The sequence below is a fragment of the Pseudoliparis swirei genome, chromosome 12 (genome assembly GCF_029220125.1).
Source record: "Pseudoliparis swirei isolate HS2019 ecotype Mariana Trench chromosome 12, NWPU_hadal_v1, whole genome shotgun sequence".
NCBI classification, from domain to species: domain Eukaryota; kingdom Metazoa; phylum Chordata; class Actinopteri; order Perciformes; family Liparidae; genus Pseudoliparis; species Pseudoliparis swirei.
The window spans coordinates 7964762-7991856 of NC_079399.1; the positions used below are offsets into that span (position 1 = coordinate 7964762).

Genomic DNA, 27095 nt, shown 5'->3' on the forward strand with positions numbered 1-27095 from the left:
TCACCTACATTTAAATTTATTTCAGCATCATGACAGTTGTCGCTGACCTCACAACGAAAATCAAAATGAAAAGTGGAATGAATCGAGGCGATACAATCATCGTGAAGTTGGATATTTTCTATAAAAATAATGCTGATGATAAATGCACTTTTAAATGTGGCACCTAGTTATTAACACCAGGGACACATTGCAGTTTCCATGTACGTGCAACAGGTATAACGAACATAAAAATGAGTTGTCCGCGTCCCGCCGCCGCCGATGCGTAAAGAAGCCCAGCAGCGGAGGAACGAGACATTTACGTCTATATTGAGAACATTTCTTTCTACAGTCCTGGCTACCAGTGAGAGTAAAGCTGTCATTTACATTTAAAGGCTTCCAAACGAGCCGAGACGCCCCGAAGATACAAAAAACTGGAACGACGTGTCTTATAAAAACAGCGGGATATATTCATTTTGTTCCTCCTCGTGAACTTTGTTCACTCCAGCTAATGGAGGTCACGTGATCAGGTTCAACTGACTCCTCTGAGATGATTGGCACAATGAACGGACCAATAACAACGAAGCAAAGCTCAGGAACGCCCCCAACACGTGACTCGCCTTTAAAGGAGCAAGACACAGAATCAGATGCTAAATGTGTAAACACTTTACATTTAAACTAATAAAGTCCCCTAAACATTATGTAAACAATGATACGTTGGTCCATTTACACTTGTTGTCCTATGCGGCTTAGATTACGTTTGATCTATTTGATTACAATAAGCTATTGGTGATAAAAAGAGGTTAGTAGATGTTCAGAATACTTAATTGCATGTACATAATATAGAAAAGTGACTGTCATAATTTGGTTATGTTTATTCTGTGCAAAATGCTTTAGTAAACTATAATTTGGCATTTATGAGAAACCTTTAAAAATTGTTTAAAAATAAAAAGAGAAATAATAATCATTGATGGATTTACAGAGACCACTGGGGAAAACAATATTCTCCACACGATGTTTGAAGTCATGCTCGAGCTTCCGCTCAAGCATTCACCTCCACCTGTAACACTGTGCAAAAGTGATGAGTTCAGCAAGTGCAAGCAGCTCGGCCAAATCCCCCCCGTGGACCAAGTTCTGCAAGATTCTAGGAAACACCGGCCGGCGCCGCCGTGTATTTGAAGCTTCCACCAAACTCTTGTTAAACGACGAGGCAGAAAAGTAAAAGTTAAGGCGTCAGACTATTTCTGAAGGCTGTCCGAGTGACTGTGGCTCGAACGTACGCTCGACAACACCTCTGGCATCCCGCTGAGGCGTTGACCGACTTGGCACACAAGTAGCACGACACACTGAGGATCACTGACGGTATAAAAACACGACATTTTGGTTTATAGCCAAGCCAAACATCGAGCATCCATAAACAAGTACGCCGCAGCTCTGAATATTCTACCGTTTTGAGATCAACGTCAACACATTCGCTGGACTCTGGGCCGTGTCCAGTTCTGCTGTATTATCACTAGTGCCAGGTCGAACTAAACGTGTGGCTTACAATATATTAATTTACTTTGTATTGAACTGAGTTATAGAACCTCACGTATACCGCCGATGAAACCGTAATAATCCTTGTGAGTGAAACAGAATTTGTCAGTAACAAACGATAAAGCCTCCCTATGTGCGTACCTGTAGCTTTACATGCTATTTACTGTATGCTGCCACAAGTTTAATAATATAGGGACAACATTTTCATTGAATATGATGATTGTAACTAAAATACAAATCAAGGTGGGTCGTTTTTAGAGTCTAAAAGCACGGACACGGTCAGAGATTAAATGAGAGCTTAATAAGGCAGCGGTTTCTCCAGGAAGAAGCTACAATCTGGCAGAATCGGAGGGGTGCGTGGCCCGCTCGGCTCGGCTCGTAATCTTTGTCGCCCCAGTCGCTGACAGTGGAATGGAGAGGGGAGGAGGGCGAATCGGGGGCTACAGGTCATCGTCCCCGATTCCCTCGAAAGCGTAGTTGCCATGGAAATCATTGCCGCTGATATCATTTGCCGAGTTGGAGGCGCTGATCCCTCGAAGGGACACCGAGCTCAGCTTGGTCTAAAAGGAATGATTAAGTACATAATTAATTAGTACGTGTAACACTCGACTGACTTGAAAGTTCTGGGAATACATTTTCTGACCCCATGATTTTTTTTAATTATTTTAAGATTCACAAAAATATACTCACTGAGAGTTTGACAATTTGTTCACGGCTGGGGTCAGGGGAGTCCTGCAGACAAAACAACAACAACAAATGATCCGAAAATCAACACAAAAGTCCAAATTTAAAAAAAAACCATCAAACTCGTGTTATCCCACTTCTCACCAGTAGAGGGGGAGACTTCACAGCTTGCTGACTGTCTGACCGGTGGATGGAGCCGTTGTGTCGTTTCCTCAGCATCTAGAAGGAGACAGAGGACAGTGAAGCGTCACATCAAACCTGGGGAAGGAGAGTTCACATCCTCTCCAAATCTGTGGACATTAAATATAAAAAAATTAAAAAGAGCGCGATCATTTTGTTGCTCTCTTTAGATGATAGGAGGATTCTACCTTCTTGATGCTGCCACCTGACTTCTTCACCATTAATTCGTCGACCATCGACTGAAGGCAGATACTCATCATGATGGCCTGGAATCACAAACTGAAAGTCATTTTCATTTTCTTTATTATTTAAATATCTTAAATGTAATATGTCCTCCGATATTCTATTCTATTGTAACCATGCTTGCTGCTGCTATAAACTAAATCCCTCCGGCGGATAAATAAAGCAGCCATCTATCTGACCCGGTCAGTTCCTACCTGTTGACTCGTGATGGTGACCCACTGGAGGCGGTCCTTGCTCATCAGATACTCGAAGGCCAGCTCCAGTTTGACGTCGCATTTGGACGCACTGCAGGGATTGGTGGTGCCGTTGGCGACGGGGACTTGCTGCAGAGTCAAGTGGGTTGCATCGTCATTCTTATGATCGTCGATACAACACGACTATCTGAACTGTTATCAAAAACCACGTATGACTCGTGTGTATTCTATTGTGGACTTTCCCCTCCTTCAGCATTCGAGTTCAATTCGTCTTCTTGTGTTTAAACTGCATGGAACATAAACAGACTTTTATGTTTCCTAACCAAAATTTCAACTTGCATTTCAAAGTCGAGGATAAGCTTCTACCCCACGACTAGAGAAGGTCGCGGAAGCAGCTTAAATCACATTTCCTTTTCACATCTCCTCTTGTGAAGCTACTGCATCGGCAGCCAGATCTGAAGAAGACACGTGCTGAAAGATTAACGCTGGTGCAAAGAAAGAGAGAAACGTGTACAAATTCAGAATATCAAGACCTCTGCAGAACATGTGACGCTCAGAGAGACGCCGCTTCCATGGAGACAAGCCCTCGTTCCTCATTCACGGAGCCTGTGCTATTCACTGAGACGATTCCCTCTGGGCCAGAAACTAGCTGAAACTCCCACCCGCCAAACCACACACAAAATATAACATCAGGGCTCTCAAGTGTCACGCATTGAGCGTGAGACTCACGCATTTCGGTCTTAAATCACGCACTCCCGCCACACATCGAATTTCTCACGCTGAAAAAAACTCTCGGCTATTTAATGTTTTAATGTGCCGCAGCGCGCAAACATGAGCTGGCCGCGCTGCCCTCACCGTGGAGGAATCAAGCGCTCCCCTGGAGTTCTGATGTGAGGAGCCATTATCAGCCAATCAAAAAAAAGAAATGGGCTACACAATAGCCAATCAGAAAAAAAAACCGTATCTGTTGTATCTGGGTAAGATTTAATCCAGCAACCAATGAAAATAAAGCATCCTGGAATTGCGCGCGACTGACTGATATCCGAAATTCGTTCTGCGGGGGGGGGGGGGGGGGGGGCTGATGGAAATGTCACTCTTGCCTGTCTTCAAAACTTGAGAGCCCTGTAACATGAAGAAGAAACACACACACACGCAGACTGTTTGTATATTTTCTTCCGGATACAATTGTGAGCTATGACTGCGAGGGGTGTAGGGAGGAGTGTGTGTGTGGGGGGTTTGCAGCGCTGCACCAAATGAGATGTTTTGAATTGTTTGTTCGGAAAGGAACGGGCTCATTAAAATGGATTTGACCTCGGAGAATGAGCTCAGAAATTAACCAGCCTGCTGGACGGCGCGCGGGCTCAGCCTGTAATCAGGCGAGCCAAGATGCATTTTAATTTTAGAAGTGTTGCCATGTGAACACATCTCTGTGCAAATTAACTTGTGGAGAATCCTAAAAAGCTTCTGTAACCCACATAATGACTGCTGCACGAACACTAATGCGATACAAAAGTGAACCGGGGTTTCCCCCCCGTCTCCATTTTAAATGCTTGTCTTTCAGATGCTCGCAGAAATGATGTGGGGAGAGTTGCATGTGCAGCTTTTTTCAGTTATTCACAGAAGTGAAAATGTATCCTTCAGCCTTTTCTCATGAAAACAATGCGTGGCATCGCATGATGGTTTGAATTTATGCTGACACTCGGTGCCAATTATGGATCGCTTTCATTCTTTAAAAGAAAAGGATTTTGTTCTCGATTTCTCGCCGGTTACAGTTTCAAGTCAACCGAAGTAAAGCAGCAACAAGAGTGGTGGGCTGGTTGGAAGCATGTTAAAATAGAATGGTAAGAAGTCAAGCTTACAATCCATCTCCCACAATGCAACTGGATCTGAATAGTCATTAGACCCACCCCGCATCCTGGAAGGCACACCTCTTTAAAATCCCACACTTTGTTTAAAAAAAATTATAATTTTACCTAAAGTTGAAAACTCAAGCCGAGACTTGCGATGACAATTATTGTGATGACTGTTATTTCCTGTTATTTCAGGGAGCTCCACTAAAGGCATTATACAATTGTTTTAACAGGCTGAGGAGCACTCGCTCCAGATGGTTTGTTACACACAACCATCTGACAGGCAAACTATTTGGAAGAGGGCAGGCACTTTCATAAACAGACTCAGCAGGTAATTGGACGAACCATCTGTCAATCAAACTGTTGGCAAAGGCAGTCGGAAGAAAGAAGAAAAAAAAACTTCTCCCTCAAGAAAATCCTTCAGTGCCGCTCTTCAGAAGACGCTCTCCAGTTCTGATATGACATGTTCTCTGCTGTGAAAGGTCAGTACACATATTGAGGAAACTGATCTAAAAATGTTTGTGAAATGTCCCGATGAGTCATTTATTTGTATGTTATTGTTCTTCGGTGTGGCGCCTTGTTGTTTTTTACTCAAATGCCCGGCGGACTGTGACTAATGGAGTCTTCTGCCTCATTTTCCTGTATTGATTCACGAGTGAAAATCGAACCGACGATGTGTCGCCGTTCAATCAGTCACGGTCACCTGCTGAGCTGAGTGACGGATCCCAACAGCACTTCATGTTTACTAATCAATACAATTACGAGGTGACAGACTAAACAGTAGCCTTGTGTGAAATAACATCTTTCCTTTTTTGTTATTCTTCCCAGAAGTCTCTGGTTTTATCCTAAAAAAAGGTCTATTCTTCTGTGACGACGCTCGCTCACTGTCCTGACTACAGAGTGCCGCTTCCCCGTGCTGCCATCACCCCCCCCCCCCCATCTCGCCAACAGGCTATTATCAGTTGGAATAAAGGATGCTTCTCTGTATGTGAGGCTGGAGGATCAATACAGTGCTCTCCTTGTGTGGGCTGCGTGTTTTGGGTAATTGGACTGATGAAGATGAATGGTGCGGAGGTCAGCACTTTAAGAGAGCGCGAGGAGGAGAAAACCAAGTATAAAGACATTTGTTTTCTGGTGCAGTGGCGGGATGAGCTTTGGAAGTCCTCGTTGGTTTTGAGATGGACTCGAGCCAAAAGCTGCTGCATCTCTACTCTGCCAGCTCAGAGTCCCCGACTAATACGGAGCGTTTCCAATTTGATTGCTTCCCCGCTTCGGAGATACGAGCACGCGTCAAGGTGAACTCACTCATCCTCGGTCTGTCACTCACACACAAGTCCACTTACAGACGACGTGACTCGCCAACACCGCATGCGCGTGACCTTGAAGCTTCCCTCCTTGATCTGCTCATTGGGCAGCTTGACGTGGAAGTTGAGCTCGTTGTTGCCGGCGCTGACGATGACTTGGCAGCCCTTCTCGGGGAAGTCGGTGACGCAAGGGTCAAACTTGATATAGCCGTAATATTTGAGAGTCTGACCCAGGTGGATGAACTATAGGGAGAAGAGAACAACACTTTTTTTTTAGATGAGCAACGTTTTTATGGGAAATGTCATCTTTGTCCCTGATCCTAGGAGAAAAAAACTATAAATTCTCAACTGGATTGGTGTAATTACAGGGAGAAACTAGGCTAATTGCATCACAGAATGCTTTAGAGGCAGTTTTCTCTCCGGTCTACGGATTTATCCGTGGACATTTCAGAGTATATCCGCTGAACCCCAGTGAGGCAGACTCATGGAGAAGAGATGCCCTTTGCTTACTTCTTTCTTGGAGCCTTTCTCCTGCAGGGATTTGAGCTGCCTGTGCTGGTCTTTGTTGACGAGTATCCAGCCTCGCTCGATGTCAGACACTGTCTGGTGAAGCAAAAAAACAAGAACTCATCTCTCTGCACAGATGCACAAAACAAAGACACTTGTTGTGTTTCCTCCGGTACGCGTGGGAGAAATCCCGGCATCAGCCGCTCGGTGGAACAGTGCCGGTCAGCAAACGTTACACAGAAACACCATTTAGTTTTCTTTGATTTCCTGCGACACAGAGGCAACACTCAGCAGTTTGCAGCAAAAGGGACCAGAGAGGAACACGAATAGGAACAGGGATCGAGGTGTTGCAAAGTCAAAACAATCACCGATAATGGAGACCCAGGGGATGGACACAAGCATTTGGATCGATTGAGCTCGATGGAGCCCAACAGATGCAAGATGTACACAAGCCCGATCATATCGAATTAGGATTGTCTGTTTGCTTTTCAATGCTTATTACATTTACAATGTTTTTTGTTTGTTTTGTAATCACTTTTGCAGCTGAAAATAAGCTTATAATAAAAGTACTTTCACAATAAAGCCTCTTACCTGGGCGTATAGCAAATTCAGGCTGACTCGGTTGTCCATGACATCACCGTCGTACGCTATGTCCCAGTAGCTGCGGAAAGGAAAGACAGTCCCTCTTTACAAAACCCAGACATCAATCTACATGAACAAAGTGGCAGAGTTACAAAACCGATTTGTTCGAGTGACTTGAAGAGACTTTTGCCAATTAAGAATATCCTCTCCCATGTCTGCATACCAAGCAGCACCACGTAGCGCTGCTGGCCCGGGAAGACAGAGAATCTCAAGGCAGCACCAACTTTGAATAGAAAGTGTAATTTCTATTTTCCGCTTCGTCACGGAAGGGACATGATCAACAACACCCGGTGGTTCGATCTCCGGCTGCTCCAGTCGAAGGGTTCTCGGGCCGAGGCCGCCCTGCCATCAGAGTATGAACGGCTGAATGTTGTACAGTGTACAGCACTTTGGAGTGAATTGGGCGCCCTTTTAAATGCTTTTACCATTTAATAAAATGATATAAACACTTGTGTGGAATGAGAGTGAATTCCTCAACATAATGTCAATAATTAGCCGAAATTCATCTCGAGGAGCATCTCCTCTCAAGGTTGAAGGACAGCTGGGGAGTGAGACATACAGAGACTTTAAGGCGGAGCTATACTTGCACGCTATTGCTGCCCAAATAAGATTACAAAAAAGATGTAGGCGTTATTGTGCCATTTTAGACTATATTTTGCAGTGATTGTATACATGTTAGCCACTGGAGGTCTTTATTGAACATTGGTTTTAACATTATCATTGTATCAATACATGAGTGTAAATATGATTTGAGAGATGTTTGTAAGTTCACGGTACAAAAGGCTAAAAAAAGGGATTAAAAGAAGATGTATTTCTGTTGTAGGAGTCCAATTATGGAATAATTGTGAAATGGATGTAAGAATGGTGAACTCCTTTTTGGTTTTTAAGGGAATTATTTCTAAAAAAAATCTTGAGTTATAAATGTAATTAAAAACGTATTAATATGGAAGATGTATGTGGTAGTATATATAAATATATATATTTTTTTATTTTGTTTATTGTTTTTTATTTTATTGTTTTATTTTAAATTAATTTTCTGATTTATTTTGATTTCAATTTAGGATAGGAATTTATAAGCATTTTTTTGCTTCTACCTATACCATTTCAGTCTTTCTCTTTTGTATATTTTATAGGATAATATTGTATTGTATTTGATTTGATTGATTGAATAAAAAATACAAACAAAACAAACAATTGTCAGAGTGACTGAAGCACTGGGCTGTGTTCCTCCACATGTGCTCTTTGGCTCGAATCTCATTGCGTTCGTGTCTCTCGGTACTTTACTGCAGGCGTGGAATTTAATATCGTGTTAATTGCATGACACGAAGGGGTGCGAGCGGACGGAAAAGTTGATCAAGCAGATGTGAAGCCTGCTGCCGGGCCACATCTGCAATTCAAAGCGAGTGACGAGGGAGAAAGAAGACGGAGACACAGAGAAGGGATCTAAGAAGGAAGGGAATAAGTGAGCGGAGGATGAGTGCAATTAAAAGTGCACTGAAAGCTCCTGCTGAGACACATTGTCCTGAAATTATTTTTATGCATATACTGGCTACAAGTGTCCATTAGCCATACTTTTGCATTATAAATAAATAAGTGCATATTGCTGCTCCGCTGCTCTTCAAATTCCCCTTTTTATTTTGTGACTACGCACACAAAAAAGGTTGAAATTATGTTTATTCAATGTTTTCACTGGACATACTAAATGTCCTCCATTTTTAGCGTGAGCTTTTAGCCAAAAAGAGCTTTTCAATTCATTCGGAGCTGATCCTCCCCCGAGCCGTGTACACTGGGGGTCTGTTTCCCCTCCACCTCCACTTGTTAGTTCTACATTCATTCTTTCCTCGCTGCTCGACGCTCCTCGGAGAAACTAGGTCAGGAGTACTTAGACTTTCCTTGAGGCAGAAAGAAAGTAAACATCCTGTGTACCTCAGTCAGTGGGAGGCTGGGTGACGAAAGAAAAGGCATATGAGGAAGTAGAAAGACGTCGCGCTTGAGAGGGAAACGGTCACTGACTTCAGAGTCAGCGGTCGAAGCACCTTTCTGGCTTCATGCATACCCACATGGATTTGCTCCCACCCAGGAAAATTGTGCATATTTCTGACCCCTTCCCTTTTATTACAGACATATTTATCTGTGACTTTTAAATGTTTTCAGAAAGGATAAATGAGCTGTAAATGGATTTATGAGCCTTTTCCTGTCAAGCAAACGGAAATATTGTTCAAATACACCACGTGTGCTCGAGTTGGTAAACTGGTTAGTTTCATACTGAAGTTTAAAGAAATGTTTTGGCTTCATTGATACTTTGTACCTTCAGAATACGCCGAGCATCCGCGCAATCCAATACAGTCTTCAAGAAAAACTTCCTCTTCACACTGTCTAATGTTCAAATGTTGTTGGGAGACGACATCAGAGACGTGGTGGGTCAGTGTCATGGAAATACTGTTCATTTCTCTTTGAGATTCAAGTTGTCCAGCTAGCGCCACGCCAGGTGTTTATTAAAAATAAATCAAGCTGTTAATTTATCAATGAAGACGAGTTGAACTAGAATGAGAGTAAATGAGCTGATTCAGTGGCCATAGCTCAGGATGCTATGACTGACAAAGAGCAGTAGGGCTGAATGATGAGACCTAGAATCTATAGCAATATAAGTGATCATTTGTAATGATTAAATCAGTATTAGTATGATGTACATTAGTGCATGTACTTCCTTTATCGTGTTGGCTACGTTCTGTTTAAGTACAGGATGACCACTTCAAGAGGGCCGGTAGTTCTGGTTTGTTAAACTTCAGGTTATTGTCGGCTCACAGAAAGTAATTGAAAAAGGAGATCGTCAGATTCATGTCTCACTCGAATCCCCGACGACTTTTACAACGTGCCAGTCGAGCGCGCGCCGCCTGTCTTCTAATGATCAATGTTGCCCACGTCAAAATAAATTGTACACCAAAAGAATGTGGTCTCTTTTTTTCAAATGAACTGCCACGTCGGAGAAGCTGTTGAAGTCAGATTGGAAACACTGCTGCTCTGACGGATTGAGTGTGCTTCTCTGCAGATAAGGGATGAAAGGAGAAACTCCCATTATGAAGAAAACAGTTCGTACTGGTTGATGATTAAAAATGACATAAAGTACATACAGCACATGTTGTTAATGTGCTGCTTACCAAAACAAAGATAGCGGACCTGCTTCTTTACAGGTTAGACCACAGAGCCCATGAATCCTCTGGACAGTGAATCACACCAATAATTACATGTGGAGGAGGAGAGCACTTTGGGAAGAACATGATCAAACCCAACGTCGTGTTGTGAGCAGGTGGTGCGTACCTTTTCCGGAGGAGTATGTGAAATTCAGAGCTCCGCAAGCTGGTAATGGATACATAAGGAAGCTCAAACTCCTGCAGCTTCCGCACAACTAAGAGAGAGAGAGGCGGAAAAAACAAAGAGAGAGAGAGTGAGAAACAAGGGCAGCTCTAGTAAAGTGAGTCCCAAGGACATTTGGATGATGATGGTAACAACAAACAATGAGGGATGGGACAACTCCATCTGGACAGCAGGGTGGTTAAACTTTGCGTGTGTGGGTGTGAGTATTTCAATGTGTAAAAAAGGATAATGGGCTCTACGTGTGTGTGTGTGTGTGTGTGTGTGTGTGTGTGTGTCCCTAATCTGCAGCTGTTTCATTGCTGCCCGTTCCCTCAGGAGAGTGAAGGGGTTCTCGGTGCTTAGAGAGGCTGCCGCTGTGTTTTCAGGCGTCTCTACGACGGCACAGCGCTATGAATCTGATGACTAAACAGCGCCTCGTTTGCCGTCGGGTTTGTGAATGCTGTTTAGGACTTTATGGGCAGAGATGCTGTGGACACACGCTGGCTGGTTTGCCGTTGCAAACGTCTGCAGGAATGAACAACAAATGGACACGAACTGAATGCGTAAAATGTTTTGAACCTTTTTTTAAGCAGAGAAATGCAAAAAAGAACTGGAAAAAGAAGAAGAAGCAGCACTGCCATTTCAAACCCCATATTCTTGCCATGCCGTTGCATATTTAAAAAGGTATACATTGATTTTACACACACACACACGTCTGCAGACGTACTGCCTGTCAGAAAGGAATTGAATTCTTCGAGCTATCCTGTTATGTGAACACGCCCACCAGCAGTTGTGTTTGATCTGCGGCCTGCTGCGCCGGATTTATTCGGGTAGGCGAGTCGTATCCAACACATGGCCGTTTCTCTTCCACGTCACTCGGGAGATTCAGATTTAAACTGCTCTAAGAATATAGTATAATGTTAGCGCACGCCTCCGATATTTACAGATTCCTCCAAGTTCACCGGGCACCTTTTTCAGCCTGCCATATGGCTTTGAGGTGCGGGGGTTGAATTTGGCAGGTGGGAGATGAGAATCTGACACGACGGGGATGTGACGGATTGGAGAAGAAGGGATTGGGAATCTGAAATATCCCGACGTGGAAGGCTTTATGCCCGTGCCTCTGTGGTAGGCCTTGTGACAACACATTTAAATGCAAATATTCTACTCTGATTTGCATTCCCAGTTACTTATATGTAAACAAGCGTGTGCAAACAAATATTTCAAATGGGCCACATGACAGCACGTCATTCTTTAGTTATCCCAGTTACAGCATTAATTCAAACTCATAGTTCCTTTTGTTTCTCGGTTTGCATAAATCGTTTGGTCAGCTAAGTTGTGTGTGTCTCCTGAGAATAGTCCTCGGCTGGCTGATGAAGTCGTTGTATTTACACTGTTTATCAAAGCGCTTCGTGTTGTTTGCTGGTTATCTGGTGGTTTCCAGCTGCAAAGCGTCAAAATAATCTACATTTTCTGAAAGTGCATTCCAGGGTGACTCTAAACACTCAGTGGCCATGAGTTATGGGGAATACAGAGAATACTTTGGGTGAGTAATGAAAGATGCACTTATGGACTATAAATTCCTCGAATTCTTCTGATTCTTTCCAAAAAAAATTTTTGTTGAGACTTACATGTTAAGCCTCCATCCACACCTTCACGGACAAGGAAGAGACTAAAGTAACCCACAAGGTCATCTGGAAGGTCGAGCTTTGTTGCAACAGCCTGCAGGGAGATGAGGGAGTTAGTTTTCACACTCATTCCTTCGTTCATCTAATTTTAATTGTTCAGGTATAACAAATAAAGAGACTTGATTGAAGGATAAGAAGAAAAAAGCTCAAGAGAATTTTTTTTTATCTCTAAACATTATGGAATATTAGGACATATACACTACCTTTCAAAAGTTTGGGGTCATCCAGACAATTTTGTGTCTTCCATGAAAACTCACTTTTATTTATCAAATGAATTGAAAATTGAATAGAAAATATAGTCAAGACATTGACAAGGTTAGAAATAATGATTAATATTTGAAGTATTAATTTTGTTCTTCAAACTTCAAGCTCAAAGGAAGGCCAGTTGTATAGCTTATATCACCAGCATAACTGTTTTCAGCTGTGCTAACATAATCGCACAAGGGTTTACTAATCAGATATTAGTCTTCTAAGGCGATTAGCAAACACAATGTACCATTAGAACACTGGAGTGATAGTTGATGGAAATGGGCCTCTATACACCTCTGGAGATATTTCATTAAAAACCAGACGTTTCCACCTAGAATAGTCATTTACCACATTAACAATGTATAGTGTGTATTTTTGATTAATGTTATCTTTATTGAAAAAACAGTGCTTTTCTTTGAAAAATAAAGACATTTCTAAGTGACCCCAAACTTTTGAACGGTAGTGTATATCCTGTCTTTTTCTACACCCTCTGTATATGTTGTGACGAGTGCGTCAGCCATACATGTACTTTGTGTACATGTACAACTCTACAGGGCTGTAAGCCTGTATGCTTAAGAGTCCATGTATCAAGAGCTTTTGGCTTGCAAAATATCACAATTAATATAAAATCCATGTACATCTAGCCCCATAAGAAACTTGAATGTGAAAATCAACAACACCAAAAATGTTGTTGAGTTCAGAAGATAGTTTCCTAACATCCAGTCCTGCACCAGACATTATTATTACATTCTCACACAAAGCGACGACACTTGCTGACATATTATCAACAAAGAAAGCTATCTAAGCTCATAGCATTCCTCGTTCTTATCCATCAACCTCCTGCAATTCACCCACAAAACCGACACAAACAAAAGATCTGGCATTTGAGGTAATTGAGAGAACTGTGCCCTGAACCCTGCTGTGATGAACGGAGGTCCACTGAGGTTAAACTTCCACAGGAGCACTTGTGAACGCTCGAACGCACAAGATTCACAGGCAAGAGCAACAAAAGGACAAGTAGAGGCCATGAACTAAAATGTTTCGCAATCTGACCTATAAAAGCCCTCATGTTGAAATCAATTGGTCAAGGCACCCGACCCGACCTCTGACTTCATAAAGTCTTGTCGTGGTTGCTGTACTGAAGAGGGTCTGTATTGTCTTAATGTGATCGACAGTCCAGTCTGTAAAACATCAGCGCTTACAGGAAAGTTTGATGTTATGAACAGAAAAGATCACATGTCTCTAGTTTAACTGACACAAACGCTGCGCAGGCTGATAAAACACAGTGGTAAAAACCTCAGATGATCATAAAGACTTACCGTACATCGTTACAGTATGTCTATATACTAAAGAGGATGTTGTACTATATGTGCTTAACCTTAATTGTGCTAAATTCGGAATCCAGAAACTACTTTCTGTGTAAAGATAAAGTAAAGTAATAAAGCAGAGGAGGAATTCAGGCTTTTCAGTGGCTTTCCTAAGGAATGTTCATTTATTCATATTTTTATTTTTTCCCTATCAAACTGAATCCGATACATTAACAGAGAATGACTTAGTGGAGCACTGGCTGACAACAGAGCTGGTATGAACTCTCTGACCGCTCACACTTACATCAAGGACGTCCTCCGTCTGATCTGAAGTCAGAATGTTGACTGTGACCTTCTGACCGTTGGAGAGGCAGATGTCGAGAGCGACTTCTTCTGTGGGAATCTGCTGCGTCTCCTGCGGGAACGGCACACAACACAACAGGCTTTCCTTCAGCTTCATGGGTCAGCGGGGTGTTTTCATTGCCATCAAACCGAGACTCAGGAGTGGAAAGAAGATGGGCTGGTCAAGGAGGAGGCAAATACCACGTGGAGATAAACACATAACAAACAAGCTACCCACATGTCCACAGTGTCAACGAGGGTGAGAATACCCATCCCAGTTCCTCGGAGCTCTAAGGGATGTTGTCCAACCTCGGTATTCAGTTTACAATCATATAACAACACAGAAACCAGCAGATTAAAGAAACTTGAAACTCATTATTTGTGCCATTCTTCACTTGAAAAAAAAGTGTCACATACTCCCATCAATCAAGTATCAAAATTATTGCAGATTAATTTCAAAATAAAAGAAGCTAATCCAAGAATTTACTAATTTGTGCAGCTCCATTTATTCAATCAAAGAGTATGGAAAATAAACTGCCAAAACCTTTCAATATTTCAAGTCTCCGAGCTGATGAAAATGAATATCTAAAATCTTAAACGGGATAACCCCAGGCCCTGCTGTCCTCAGGCAGTCTAAATCATCGCTTATCCTCCCTGTTTTGTCAGCGGGGGGACGGGGGTGGGGCTCTTCCAAGTACATCCCTACCACTGAAGGTGCGGATGAAATGACAACACCGGGTGGTAACTCATCTGCTATTCCGCACCTGCTGTCCTCGCAATACATAAGATGCTGCAGGGGGGGTGGGGGGGGGGGGGGTCAACACAGCCTCTAATGAGAGAAGAAGAGACAGAGGAGGAGAGGCAGAATGGGAGTGACGTGGCAGCAGACGGATGAACGTGTCCATGAAGGTTATTGGATTCACAGCCCCCCCGGCAACGCGGGTCACAGCTTGAAAGATGACGAAGAACCTCGCTACCTGGTCCCGATACGCCAGTGACACACCATCCGTTTGAGGCGGCCTATTTCTCTCATGCAGCGATGACACCACGAGTTTGTGTTTCTACAGCATCATCCACTTTGGCTAATATCTGTTTGCATTTTTTTTAGTACTGCAGAACGGGTGCGATGACTCATCGGCTTACTTTTTTTTTTTATCATACAATAATTTCAAAAGGATCCAGATCCGAGACGCGACGCATCGATGTTCCTGTATTTGTTGAAAGGTTGCTTTCCCCTCAGTTAGTGTGTGATGTTATCCTTTCATCCGTTTTCTGCTTGCCTTGCAAACTCAGACTGACACATCCAACCAACTCCTTTAAGAGATAAGAGTGCGTGCTGCCACAAGCGCCGACAAACGGTAAGAATACAGCTACCTCACCCGTCCACAACACCAAAAGCAATTACTAGTTGAGGAGGAATTACTGCATCAGCCTTTTGCTTCCTCAAAGGCCTCTTGACCTTGTTGACACAACAGAGAACCAACGCACTGGTGCAGGGCCAGTGGATTCAAGCAAAAACACACAACCAACCTGCTGTGCTTTCCTTAAGAAGCTGTTGAACATCTCACTGGCTCCGAGCAAGGGATCCTGACGCACTGTGAACAAAATAAACAGGAGAGACATTAGCAACTTGAGTCATATCTCCCTGAGGGAGGAGCAGAGGAAGTCAGGGAGAGATATGTTAGGTCTTGAACTGATGACTGAACAATTAGCTTACGGTCTTTAAGTGGACGTTGTGTCAACATACGCCTCAAGGGAAGCCATTTCACAATTGTTCTTACGTTTCCTCTTATCTGAGATTTCCGTTTTGCTCCTGTGGAATGGGGTTGACCTCAAAAAGACACATTTCAAAGCAATTTAGCGTACAATGGAAAGCAAGAGTTTTCTGGCGTCGGTTCAATTGGCTCTAAAATTATTACAAGCCTGTTTTGTCATAATGCAATCTCCCAGATTGGTAAACAAAAGACAAGTTGAATAAGCTACAGGCTCGTATTCAATTCCACCGGGAAACTAAGGACAACTGCATCATCTGCCTTACGGAGACATGGATGTCGGAGGAGGTTACCGACTCAGCCATCGAGCCGGCAGGATTTTCCGTCCACCGCGGACAGAACAAAGACTCTCTCTGGTAAAGATCGTGGAGGGGGGGTATGTCTCATGATAAACAGATCTTGGTGCAACCAAAGTCATGTACATACTCTCAAGTCGTTCTGTTCCCCGGACCTGGAGTACCTAATGCTCATGTGTCGACCATTCTGGCTACCGCGGGAGTTTACAGCAGTCACCGTAACTGCTGTGTACATTCCGCCTCAAGCTAACACGGACATAGCGCTGAAGGAACTCTACGGGCGATCAGCGAGCAGGAGTCGGCACACCCGAGGCTGCTTTCATTGTGGCGGGGACTTCAACAAAGCGAACCTGAAGAAAGTTCTCCAAGTTCTACCAACACATAACAAGCAACACGCTGGGGAGCGGATTCTCGACCACTGCTACACTCCCTTCCGGGATGGATACAAAGCCCTCCTCCGCCCACCGCTCGCAAATCGGACCACCGCCCATCCAACTACTCCCGCCTACAGGCAGAGGCTTAAGCAGCAACCAATCGCTGTGAAGGAAGTGCAACGCTGGTCGGACCAATCGGAGTCTATGCTACAGGACTGTTTTGAACGTGCTGACTGGGATGTGTTCAGGGTCGCGTCGGACAACAACGTCAGTGAGTACGCGTCCTCAGTCACCGGGTTCATCAAGAAATGCATAGATGACGTTGTTCCTACCAAGTCGGTTCGGATTTATCCCAACCAGAAACCGTGGATAAATGGCAATGTTCGCGCTGCACTCCGACGCGTAACACCGCCTTTGACTCGCGAATATGGCGGAATACAAAAGAGCCCGCTACGACCTCCGTAAGACCATCGGCTCTGCCAAGCGGGAGTTCAGGAACAAGGTGGAGGAAAAGCTCAAGAGCCATGACGTGAGAGGTGTGTGGAAGGGGCTACAGACAATCACGGACTTCAGAGGGAGAACCAGCGGTGAAGAGAACTCCTCTACCTCCCTCCCAGGCGAGCTAAATACATTCTTTGCTCGGTTCGACGTGAACGGCAGCCCGCCGAAGGCAGCGCTGCCCGAGGAGACCAGCCTGCTGATCATCTCAGAGGCTGACGTGCGCAGAGCCTTCAAGCGGGTGGACATCCGGAAGGCGGCAGGTCCCGACCACAGAGCATGTGCAGACCAGTTGGCAGGAGTCTTCGCAGACATCTTCAACCTCTCCCTGTCCCAGGCTGTTGTTCCTGAGAGCTTCAAGATGTCCACCATTGTGCCTGTCCCCAAACACCCCAAGGTAACCTGCCTGAATGACTGGAGACCCGTAGCCCTCACCTCGATTGTCAGTAAATACTTCGAGAGGTTGGTCAAGGACTTCATTTGTTCCATGTTGCCTGCCACGCTGGACCCATGGCAATTTGCATATCGTCAAAACAGATCCACCGACGACGCAATTGCCATGGCACTTCACACCGCCCTTTCCCACCTGGAGGGGAGGAACTGTTGTGTGCGAATGCTGGTTGTGGACTACAGCTCAGCGTTCAACACTATTGTTCCCGCCAAGCTCGACACCAAGCTCAGAGGTCTAGGCCTGCACTCTACCATGTGCAGCTGGATACTGGACTTCCTGTCGGGCGCCGCCAGGTGGTGAGGATGGGCAGTACCACCTCAGAGTCGCTGACCCTCAACAGGGGAGCCCCTCAGGGATGCGTGTTGACCCTCTCCTCTACTCCCTGTACACCCACGACTGCACGGCCATGCACAGCTCCAACGTCATCATCAAGTTTGCTGACGACACAACAGTGTTGGGGCTGATCACCGGCACGACGAGACAGCCTACAGGGAGGAGGTTGGATCACTGGTACAGTGGTGCCAGGAGAACAGCCTCGTCCTCAACGTCAAGAAGACCAAGGAGCTGATCGTGGACTACAGGAAGCGGAGAGGAGAGCACACCCCATCTCCATAGACGGAGTTGCAGTAGAGAGGTCAGCAGCTTCAAGTTCCTCGGCGTGCACATCTCCGAGGACCTCACATGGACCACGCACACCACTCACGTGGTGAAAAGGGCCCAACAACGCCTGTATTTCCTTAGGCGACTGAGGAAATTCAACATGGCCCCGCATCCTCAGAACATTCTACACCAGTACCATCGAGAGTGTTCTGACAGGTTGCATCACCGTCTGGTACGGGAACTGCACCGCCCTGGGGCGTAGGGCACTACAGTAAGTGGAGCGGTCGGCACAGAACATCGTTGGAGGTGAGCTTCCTCCATCCTGGACATATACACCAAGCGGTGCTTGGCCAGGGCCTAACGGATGATGAATGACAATAACCACCCCGGCCACAAAGTGTTCACCCTGCTACCGTCAGGCAGGCGATACCGCAGTATGAAGTGCCGCACAAACAGACTGAGGGACAGCTTCTTCAGTCAGGCCATCAGGCTGCTGAACAAGGACTGAGACCCTCATTAACACTACACACCAGAACATATTCTGTGAATATCTATGGCCATGGTGTATATTTTATTACATTGTTTATATATATATATATTGTATGTATATACATATATATATATATATTGTCTCAAAAAAGTGTATATTTTATTACATTGTTTTATATATATATATTGTCATGATGTATATTCTATTACATTGTTTTATATATATATATTGTTAATACTTTCTTCTTTTTTTTGTGGATATTGTATAGTTTATTCTCATTCTTATCCTTTTTTTTTTTTTTTTGTCTGCTACTGCTGTCGGGTGTTTTGCACATAAGAATTTCACAAACCGATTATACTTGTATAAAAGGGGATGTGACAATAAAAACTTGAAACTTGAAACTTGAATAACTCTTATAATAATGTCTTTGGTTTCCTATTGAGGCACTTTTTAGCTGCGGTGTCGTGCATACAATTATCTGCCTGATAACCCTGTTGACTAAGTGTGTGTGTGTGTGTGTGTGTAAACACTATTGTCCTTTAGACAAAATGTCAGAGTTCTGAGCCATCTGCGTGAGAGCAGATTGTGTTTGTGGCAGTTCATTTTCCATAACTATGTTAAAAGCCATGATGTAACCAAGTGAACTTGTAGCCAAGAACACCCTGTGTGCGTATGCTCCCAGACTATGAGCAAATACACACTCGAACAACGCTTCCTTGTTCTGCTGTAACTGCCAGTGCTTGAGAGGATTAAAACAAACCCTCTGCATCGCTGCCAGTGTGTGTGCGTGCGTGTGTGTGTGTGTGTTAACAACATTTGGGTAATATGGTGAAAAGCTGCCATATTAGGATAAGAAAAACTCCAATTGGATTGAACACGTAACCCAGCTTTTAAAACTGCAGACGTCTTTTCTCCAACAACAACTAGTGTCTCTCCTGGTGTAAACAGCACAAAAATATGAATCACTCTTTATAGCATTCCATTTGATGTATGTATCCCGAGAGGTGGCACATCATCACTAGAGAATCCAAACCCATAAAACCTCTAAAAACCATACGAGGTCTGCAATCCAGAGCAGGATTTATTTTCTTCTTTCATCAGGTGTGTCAGCGTAACTCGGTCTAGTGAGGCTCTGGCTCAGTGTCCCAGCGCGGTCTGTGCTCAGATCTTCAGTTCCTTTAGTGAAACACTTGTATGCTTTTATGTGCCATGAATAGACCAGTGTACGGCTGGACTCCCTGCAGACACGGAGCCAACTCATTATTGTGATTGTGGAGTAAAAAAGCAACTATTTCAAGGAAATTGTGCTTCTGTTGCAAAGATATACTGTTACAAAAACATGTTTTGTTCTATCATAACATAAAAAATAAAAAACCCGAGGCACACATACACACACTGCAATTCAGAGAAGAATAGTAGCTCATTTAAAAACTGAAAAAAAGCAACCACATTGTAGCTGGAATTTAAAGGGAGCCAGAAACGGAGTGAAATGCAATACAACCCATCTGTAAAAAGTCCATTCAGCATGAATAACTTACCAGCCTGCATGTATTTCTCCAGCTGTTCTCGTCTCTGTTCGACCTCAGCGGGAGTCAAAGTGAAGATCTTCTTTGGAGGGAATGCAGGCACCACATTGCTGCCATATTCTTTCTTTATCTGTTGGTACAAAACACAAGTTGTGGGAAGGGGAGGTTGCAGGATTACGAGCTATATATATATATATATATATTCAACCCGTGTTGCTTTTTCTTCTTCTTGAAGTCAGATGACGTTTTATTAAAATTTTAGAAAAGCAACGGGAACTGATTCATATGTTTAAATGATGAAACCAATTAACTTCAGTCGAGAGTAGCTCCGTTTTAAATTAAAGAGGTAGATTCATGCTGCTCAAGATGAATCACAGGTTTATTTTAAGCCCCGTTTCAACGACTAGCTGGTGGACTTTCCGTGCATAACACACACACACACAGACACAAAGACACACAGACACACATCTGGAATCCTGAACGTCTAGTGATTCCAAGTTTACTTTGTCTTCCAGCTTCTTGACTCATTTGTTCCCTCTTTTATCATTCAAGAATGGTAGCTTTGAGATGTGGAAGTCTTAAACTAAGCCCTAACATGTCTAAAAATCACACATCAAATGTGGTTTAATTGTAACCGGTATGTTGCTGAAGGCAAAAGTTGTACATCACACTCATTAAAAGGAATTCACTCTTTTATTCTCGCTATAAAACCTTCAGGTCCTGCACATATGGCATGATGAAGGATGGCCCCCAGTGGGTGCTCGAGGAAGAGAGGGGATCTTCACCTGAACATACTGCCCTTTGGTATTTTCAGTACATCAGCGCCAGCACAGGTTTCGCATACAAATCAGTTCTCAGAGCCACAGACACGAAGCAAAGGTTACAGACGCATCAGAGTCCCCCAAATCTGAAATAAAGTCGTTTTCACTTGTGGGATTAAATAATATTTGGCTCTAACAGAAGTGTGACCTTGTTAGAAATCTGTAGAGAAAACAATTAACGTTCACATTTCTCAGCAATAAATGGGGAGTGTGTGTGTGTGTGTGTGTGTGTGTGTGTGTGTGTGTATTTGTGTGCGTGTGCGTGTTCCCTGCAACCACTGGAGTGTTATTGGGGTTATGCGTACGCCACGGGAAGCCCTCTGGGGTCGGTTCTTAAAGATGCAAGTGTGTCTTCCCCACACCCTGTTGCCAGGCAACAGCAATTGTCAGACTACAGACTTGAGGACGGCGATGGCAAAGTTTGGGCCTTGCTTGCTTAGTAATTAATGTGTGAAAGCCCAAAATTGGCACTTGTATACGGCGTACACATTCATAGCACAAGGAGCTCACGGGTTGTCAGCCGGAAACACAACACATCTAAATCTCGGAGACGATGCACCCAGCTCTGCAGCAGCATTTATTTAAATAAAAGGTATGGTAAGCACTTTCACAAGCAAGTCAACTTTTAACCGCGACGCTACAGAAAAAAATAGTAGATGTTAAACAGACTAATTTCCGAATAACAGCTCAAACAAATAGCTGCGTCTGTGTAAAGAGTCACTGGAGGCAGAGACTAAAAAAATTCAGGCGACGCAACACTTTCCACAACATTTCTTTTTCAGATTAAGATGCGTCTCTAAGCAGGTGAAGTGAAAGAAAGGCCAAGAACATTCCTTCCGTGTCTCCCACCCCCTTCCACAACACTGCCCGTTTGCATGCAATAGTTTGGACTCTGGGAGGAATAACAGCGCAAGACCTCAAGCCGCCGTGGTCGTGATTCGAAGTGATGGGAGGTCTTTGTGTCGTCTGTATCGACCGCACGGCACAAAGACGAGCGAAAGGTCCGGGTGGACGTGGCGGCATTGGAACGGAGATCGGCAGCCCTCACGAGCAGACCAGTCACGTCTGGGCCGCCGCACACTACCAGCAATGTTTTTATTTTCTGAGATGGCTGAAGCCTCACCTGTTCATGGAGGCCGAGGAGTTGACTGTAGCGTACCCGACAGTGCAGCACGCCATTGACGTGGATGTTGTAGGCCTGTGGGAGGGAGAGGGGACACATTAAAACGTAGCGCAGAGAAACGTATCAACAGCTTGTGGGTGGATGTCAAACTGTCTAAATATAATAACATGTATAAGGATAGGAATATAAGACGAAAAAAGAGATACCCATACAATAATAGCCTTCCTTCGAATATAAAGTCAATTCAACAATGATTTCAGACCAAAGCTGATGGACTTGTTGTGTCAAACAACAACAGGTACGATGCTGTGACCTCACGGTAAGTCTCCCCTCCTGAGTTCCCTCATGCCACCTCGAAACAATCGATTCCATCTCATCTCGTCTCAACACCACGTGTTTCTTCATGCTTCATTTGCAGAAGGAAGACCAAATAAATGAAAAGTGAATTGGATTCAATCAAACACTACGAGCCAATTTCAATTTCCAATCAAAACAGCTTGCATAACGGCGGCTCGAAACTATACGAAAAGCAAAGATCACAGGGGTAGAAATGTCTTATTCTTCCTTTGAGGCAGAAAGATGAGGAGATATTGCTTAAATTGCAAAACAACCATTTAGAATCTACAGTCCAAATATCTGATCGCCATCATGTTTAAAGCCAATCCAGTAATCTATGTTTCATGTCCCATGCCTCATTAAGCATTTGGAATGATGCTAAACCACAAGAATAACAAAGTGATACTTTAGTTATGCACTCAGTAAAATAAAAGATATATTTTTGTTAGCTCAAATAGTGGCTCACTTACAAAAACAGCTCTTAGGAACTGTACAAGAATGTTGTGTCTTTCGCAAGGTACCACAAGTCTGTTTATATAAGTCGGTATATTTTTATTTTTTCCTTTTTAAAATGGGTTCAAAACAACTTTTCCACCACCACACTGGCAATAACTCATGAGCCATAGGTTTGGCCGATATTGTGAAAAAAAAACAATAAGCGGGTGCCGTCACATAAAGATGACTGAGATGAAGATGTTCTTTCTTTCCTTCCTTTTGCTTGTCACAAGTCGCTAAATTGCAACGATTTTTTTTAGGATTCATTTGTGAAAGAAGAAAGGAGAAAAATAACTCTTATCCGTTTCAACCGCCATGTGTGCAACTCTGGCCCGGGATGACAGGAAGTGAGCTCTGTCTGCTAAGATGTGAAGGCGCAAACTGTCAGTACTTTAATCTTCCCCATCTGTTTCATATTCATAATCAACATGGTGAGTCAAAAATCTGTAAAACATTATTGGAGCCACTTGACTCCCCTGTTGCATGCCGCCGCCGCACATGCTTTTGCTCACCAACAATAAATCGACCAATCAATAGCCAAACAAAAGTAAGAACACCCCACAACTGCCAGAGGGAAAGAGGAAGGATAAAGAATTTGGAGGAAAGCCAACGAATGAACTGAAAGATGTGTCTGCAGAATCCAGGCCGGAAAGAAGAATGAGGATGCAGAATGTCTCGCCGCCATTTGATAACGCACAACAACAAAAAATCACCCTTCCGTTTCCTGTATAGAGTGGAGTTCAACTGCGGGACGGGGACAACAACACAAACACTGTGATCTATCGCTCTTGCCTGCACACAAGCTTCAAAACAAAAATGCATTTCGATAAAAAAGATATTTAGACTCGATGAAAATGTGACTGAAAAAGCAAAACGTTGTATATTTACTTTGTATATTTGTACTTTGGAGTTAATTTGCAAGCGTAACTCTAATTAGCGTTGCACATTTCCTGTAGCTACACCTACATCCTTTCACTAGTATGAAGTGTGTGTCGGAAGAAATCAATGTCAGTCGTAGGAATTTAAAGATGGGTGCTTGTTTTCACACATTTCAACTTCATAAATATTGCTCAGTCAGAATCAGGCTAAAACAAAACAGTGAAGAGTAAACATGTTTACTTTAGGCCCAACTTGTTCCTCATGAACTAAATGAGTCACGATCACACACAGTGGCACAAGAGTCCATCTCACTTTTCCACACCCACAAACAAAATAATATGTGAACCAGAGAGGAAGATACAAGTCCAACAGACAAGCGGACGTGTGAGCACTCAAAATTAACAGATATGTCGGATTGCACCACATTTAAAAAGAAACTGCAGCCCTTGTTGTTCTCAAAGGCCGTTTTTGCAAACTCTGCAGTTCCTGTCGCACATTGGTTCCAAGGTACACATCCCATCTCTCAGCATTATAATCAAGCAAAGTCCCTTCCTGCGGGACACAGATACAGGAAGGTCACAATGACAGTCACAGGACTGGCAGCCGAGAGGCGGAAAAAAACAGCTGCTTTAAAGTTCCCACTGCAGCGCTGGGGAAATGTGTGCTCAGGTAAATATGTGCCAGAGGAGGCACCTGAAATGCTCAATTTAGAAACCTATTGACTTTAAACTGCAAGAGACAATGAGGATTGGAAATAAATCAAATCATCTGACTGCGCACGTATAATGCAGCATTCACTACTACTACAAAAAAAAGTATGTTTAAGTTTAAAGCTAATGTTGTACTCCTTGAGGGAGCAGGGAACTCCAACCTGTTCAAAATAAATTAGCTTATCCCACGATGTTTTTCCCCCCTGTGCAGAGCACATGGAATCAAGATGGAAGATACTCATTCGCAGGTGTGTGACACCGAGAATAGTCGGAGTGATGTCACATGAAAGTGATGTTGCAGATGTTTTTTCAAAGCATCTGGTGAATATCAGAAACGTGGCATTTCCCATGAAACGTTCAGATGCAGAGACATTTTTATTTTATTTTATGGAAACTAAAGAAAGAATGTTTCTAAGTGTCCAAGATTATTTGTTGCTGTGGATTTTATTGGCACGAAAACAAACTTGAAACCAAGCTGTTCCCTAGCAACGTTACGACTGGATAGAGCTAGTTTATATGTTAATCGCCACACTTTCACACCAATGATGTTGTATATAGTAACACAAGAAAAAGAGAGAATACTTTGAGTTGTCATCTATTTTTCTGAACACCACTGCCTCTGTCACACATTCGCACAATGTATCCTGACTTTGTCCACGACGAAAGAAAACAGTGTGAAATATCCACAAAAGCTAAACATGCTTTAAATCTGCCATGATACAGCAGTCCTTTACAACCTCCGTGAACAATCCTCTCTGAACATGTCAGCCAATGTCTCAAGGCATTGCACGGGTCAGATACAATGGCAATTCAACATGCTTTAGTTTAAGGTATAAAACAACATTAAAGACAATCAGACAAGTGTCAAGTATAATAAACAATTAGGTAATGAGAAACTTGCTGCATAACACACCGAGCAAGATAATGGAACCACAGATTATTCATTATTATATATGTGTGTTCAAGACTGTTATTGATGTTAGTTGGGGGGACTTGACGACAAAGTGAAAGCAATGGTAGTTGTAAATAACAAGGACTGTGACATCATGGCACAAAACCTCACTTCTCAGACAGAGTTTAAGTTCTGAATCAAACCTGTAAAAGTGACTCACAAAAGGGAATGTTGTGCCTCATGGGGGGAAAAAGCCAGATATTGTGTCAGTCTCTTCAGGTGGCTTTTGCCTATACTAACTTAACACACGTCATAACAATGCAAAATTTGGGAACCACATCACAACGTCTGCCAGGTACTTTCCTATTGATGCTTCCAATAGCCTCACACAACCACGTCCAATCTCTGCGGGATGTATTGGAGGTTAAAAAGACTGTGACAAATCTTCTAAATCAAGTTGTACCCTTGTGAAAATTGCATTTGAGATATAACAAATGAGTATTGTGTTTGTCTGTCATGTTTGTTCTAGCTTGCATTAGGCGGCAGTTTGGCTGTGGTGGTGATGCACCAGTGTTTAATGCCATCAGGTCATGCATACCAGTGGACATCTGGACCTGTGGGCTGATGAGGCCAGCGGTTTAACGCAGGCTGGAAGTGAAAAGCGGGTAAAACGTAAACACAGACGATCATGCTCACCACATAGGTTGATCCATTTTCCCCCGAACGAACCTCCGTTTCGGGTATGGAGAAATGCATTTTAGCTCGAAGCACAGCCCGGTGTCCGACGACAAGTCCTTTAACGCCACCACCACAGCTTCACGATGGAGAGGAAGACACCGCGGTTCCCCCACTGAAGTCCACTGCAGTGACGGTCGGCGGTGGCTACAGAGGAGGAGGAGGCTCCCGCACGGTTTATCCGCTGGTTTGCAGTCCGAGTAAAGCGCTGCAGGCTGGAGGAGACCGCTGACGACTTTAATGTCTGGCCAACAACTCATGTACCAACTACCATTCGCATACAACTTCTCCCACGTCAGTGTCAAACTTTTCCCACTGCCGTTCCCGCAGCAGCCATGTTGCAAGTGTTAAGTAATTGCACCTCCAGTGTTTGGCGTTTTTAAAATCCCGTTAACCCACTTTTAAATAATTCGCGATAACTTAAAACCACCTACTGTAATATTTGAGTTTCAACGTGTACAGGTAACTGTATTAATTGGTGAAACCAGATGAAGTTTCGGCATAAAAGGTGCAGTTGCTTCCTGCAAACCCCACAGCGTCGCAGAGCCGTTGGCAAACCTTTCGAAATATGAAGGGGAGACAGTTACACTTTTTGTGGTTTGATTTATTTGGCTTGCCTCCTACGTTTGTTGACGAAAAATATATACGACGACGAAGGAAACTCATAGATAAAATGTGATAGAAATCGCAGCGACGGAAGATGTACCAGCGCCGTTAAGCCATTCTGTGTTCAGTGTATCTGGTGACCCATCAAGAGGCATTGCAACAATCCCTCTGGGCAAAACCATCTAAATTTTAGCCGGGGGTGGTTTATTATTCGCGGTTATGAAAGAAAAGGCAAAACAGGCACAATATCCGTCACACATTTTACACTGGAAGGCATAATACTGTATTATAATAACATAAATGTGTTAGTTACATGTTGATTTTCATATTTTGAATTGTATAAGATCATCCAACTTACATTACACACTTTATTTGGTACAGCCCAAAGTGACAGTGAAAGCGTAGTCAAAATGCATTAGAATCAGAGAAAACTGCGTC

General features: G+C 43.6%; 1 protein-coding gene across 2 annotated transcripts; it reads right to left on the reverse strand.

Moving 5' to 3' along the window:
- Positions 1-26757, reverse strand: snx17 (sorting nexin 17). Of its 2 annotated transcripts, XM_056427434.1 has the most exons (16): positions 26486-26757; positions 26013-26266; positions 22005-22079; positions 20073-20190; positions 15584-15648; positions 14016-14126; positions 12099-12189; positions 10435-10522; positions 7066-7135; positions 6478-6570; positions 6007-6210; positions 2814-2942; positions 2565-2642; positions 2341-2415; positions 2203-2244; positions 1-2072 (listed from the first exon to the last, which is right to left on the reverse strand). In XM_056427434.1, exons 2-16 carry the CDS (start codon positions 26070-26072, stop codon positions 1953-1955), a joined length of 1419 nt encoding a protein of 472 aa, XP_056283409.1. In that variant the 5' UTR covers positions 26073-26266; positions 26486-26757; the 3' UTR covers positions 1-1952. The 2 variants fall into 2 exon arrangements, with proteins under 2 accessions (XP_056283409.1, XP_056283408.1); XM_056427433.1 differs by having other exon boundaries at positions 26013-26757.
- Positions 26758-27095: the final 338 nt, after the last annotated feature.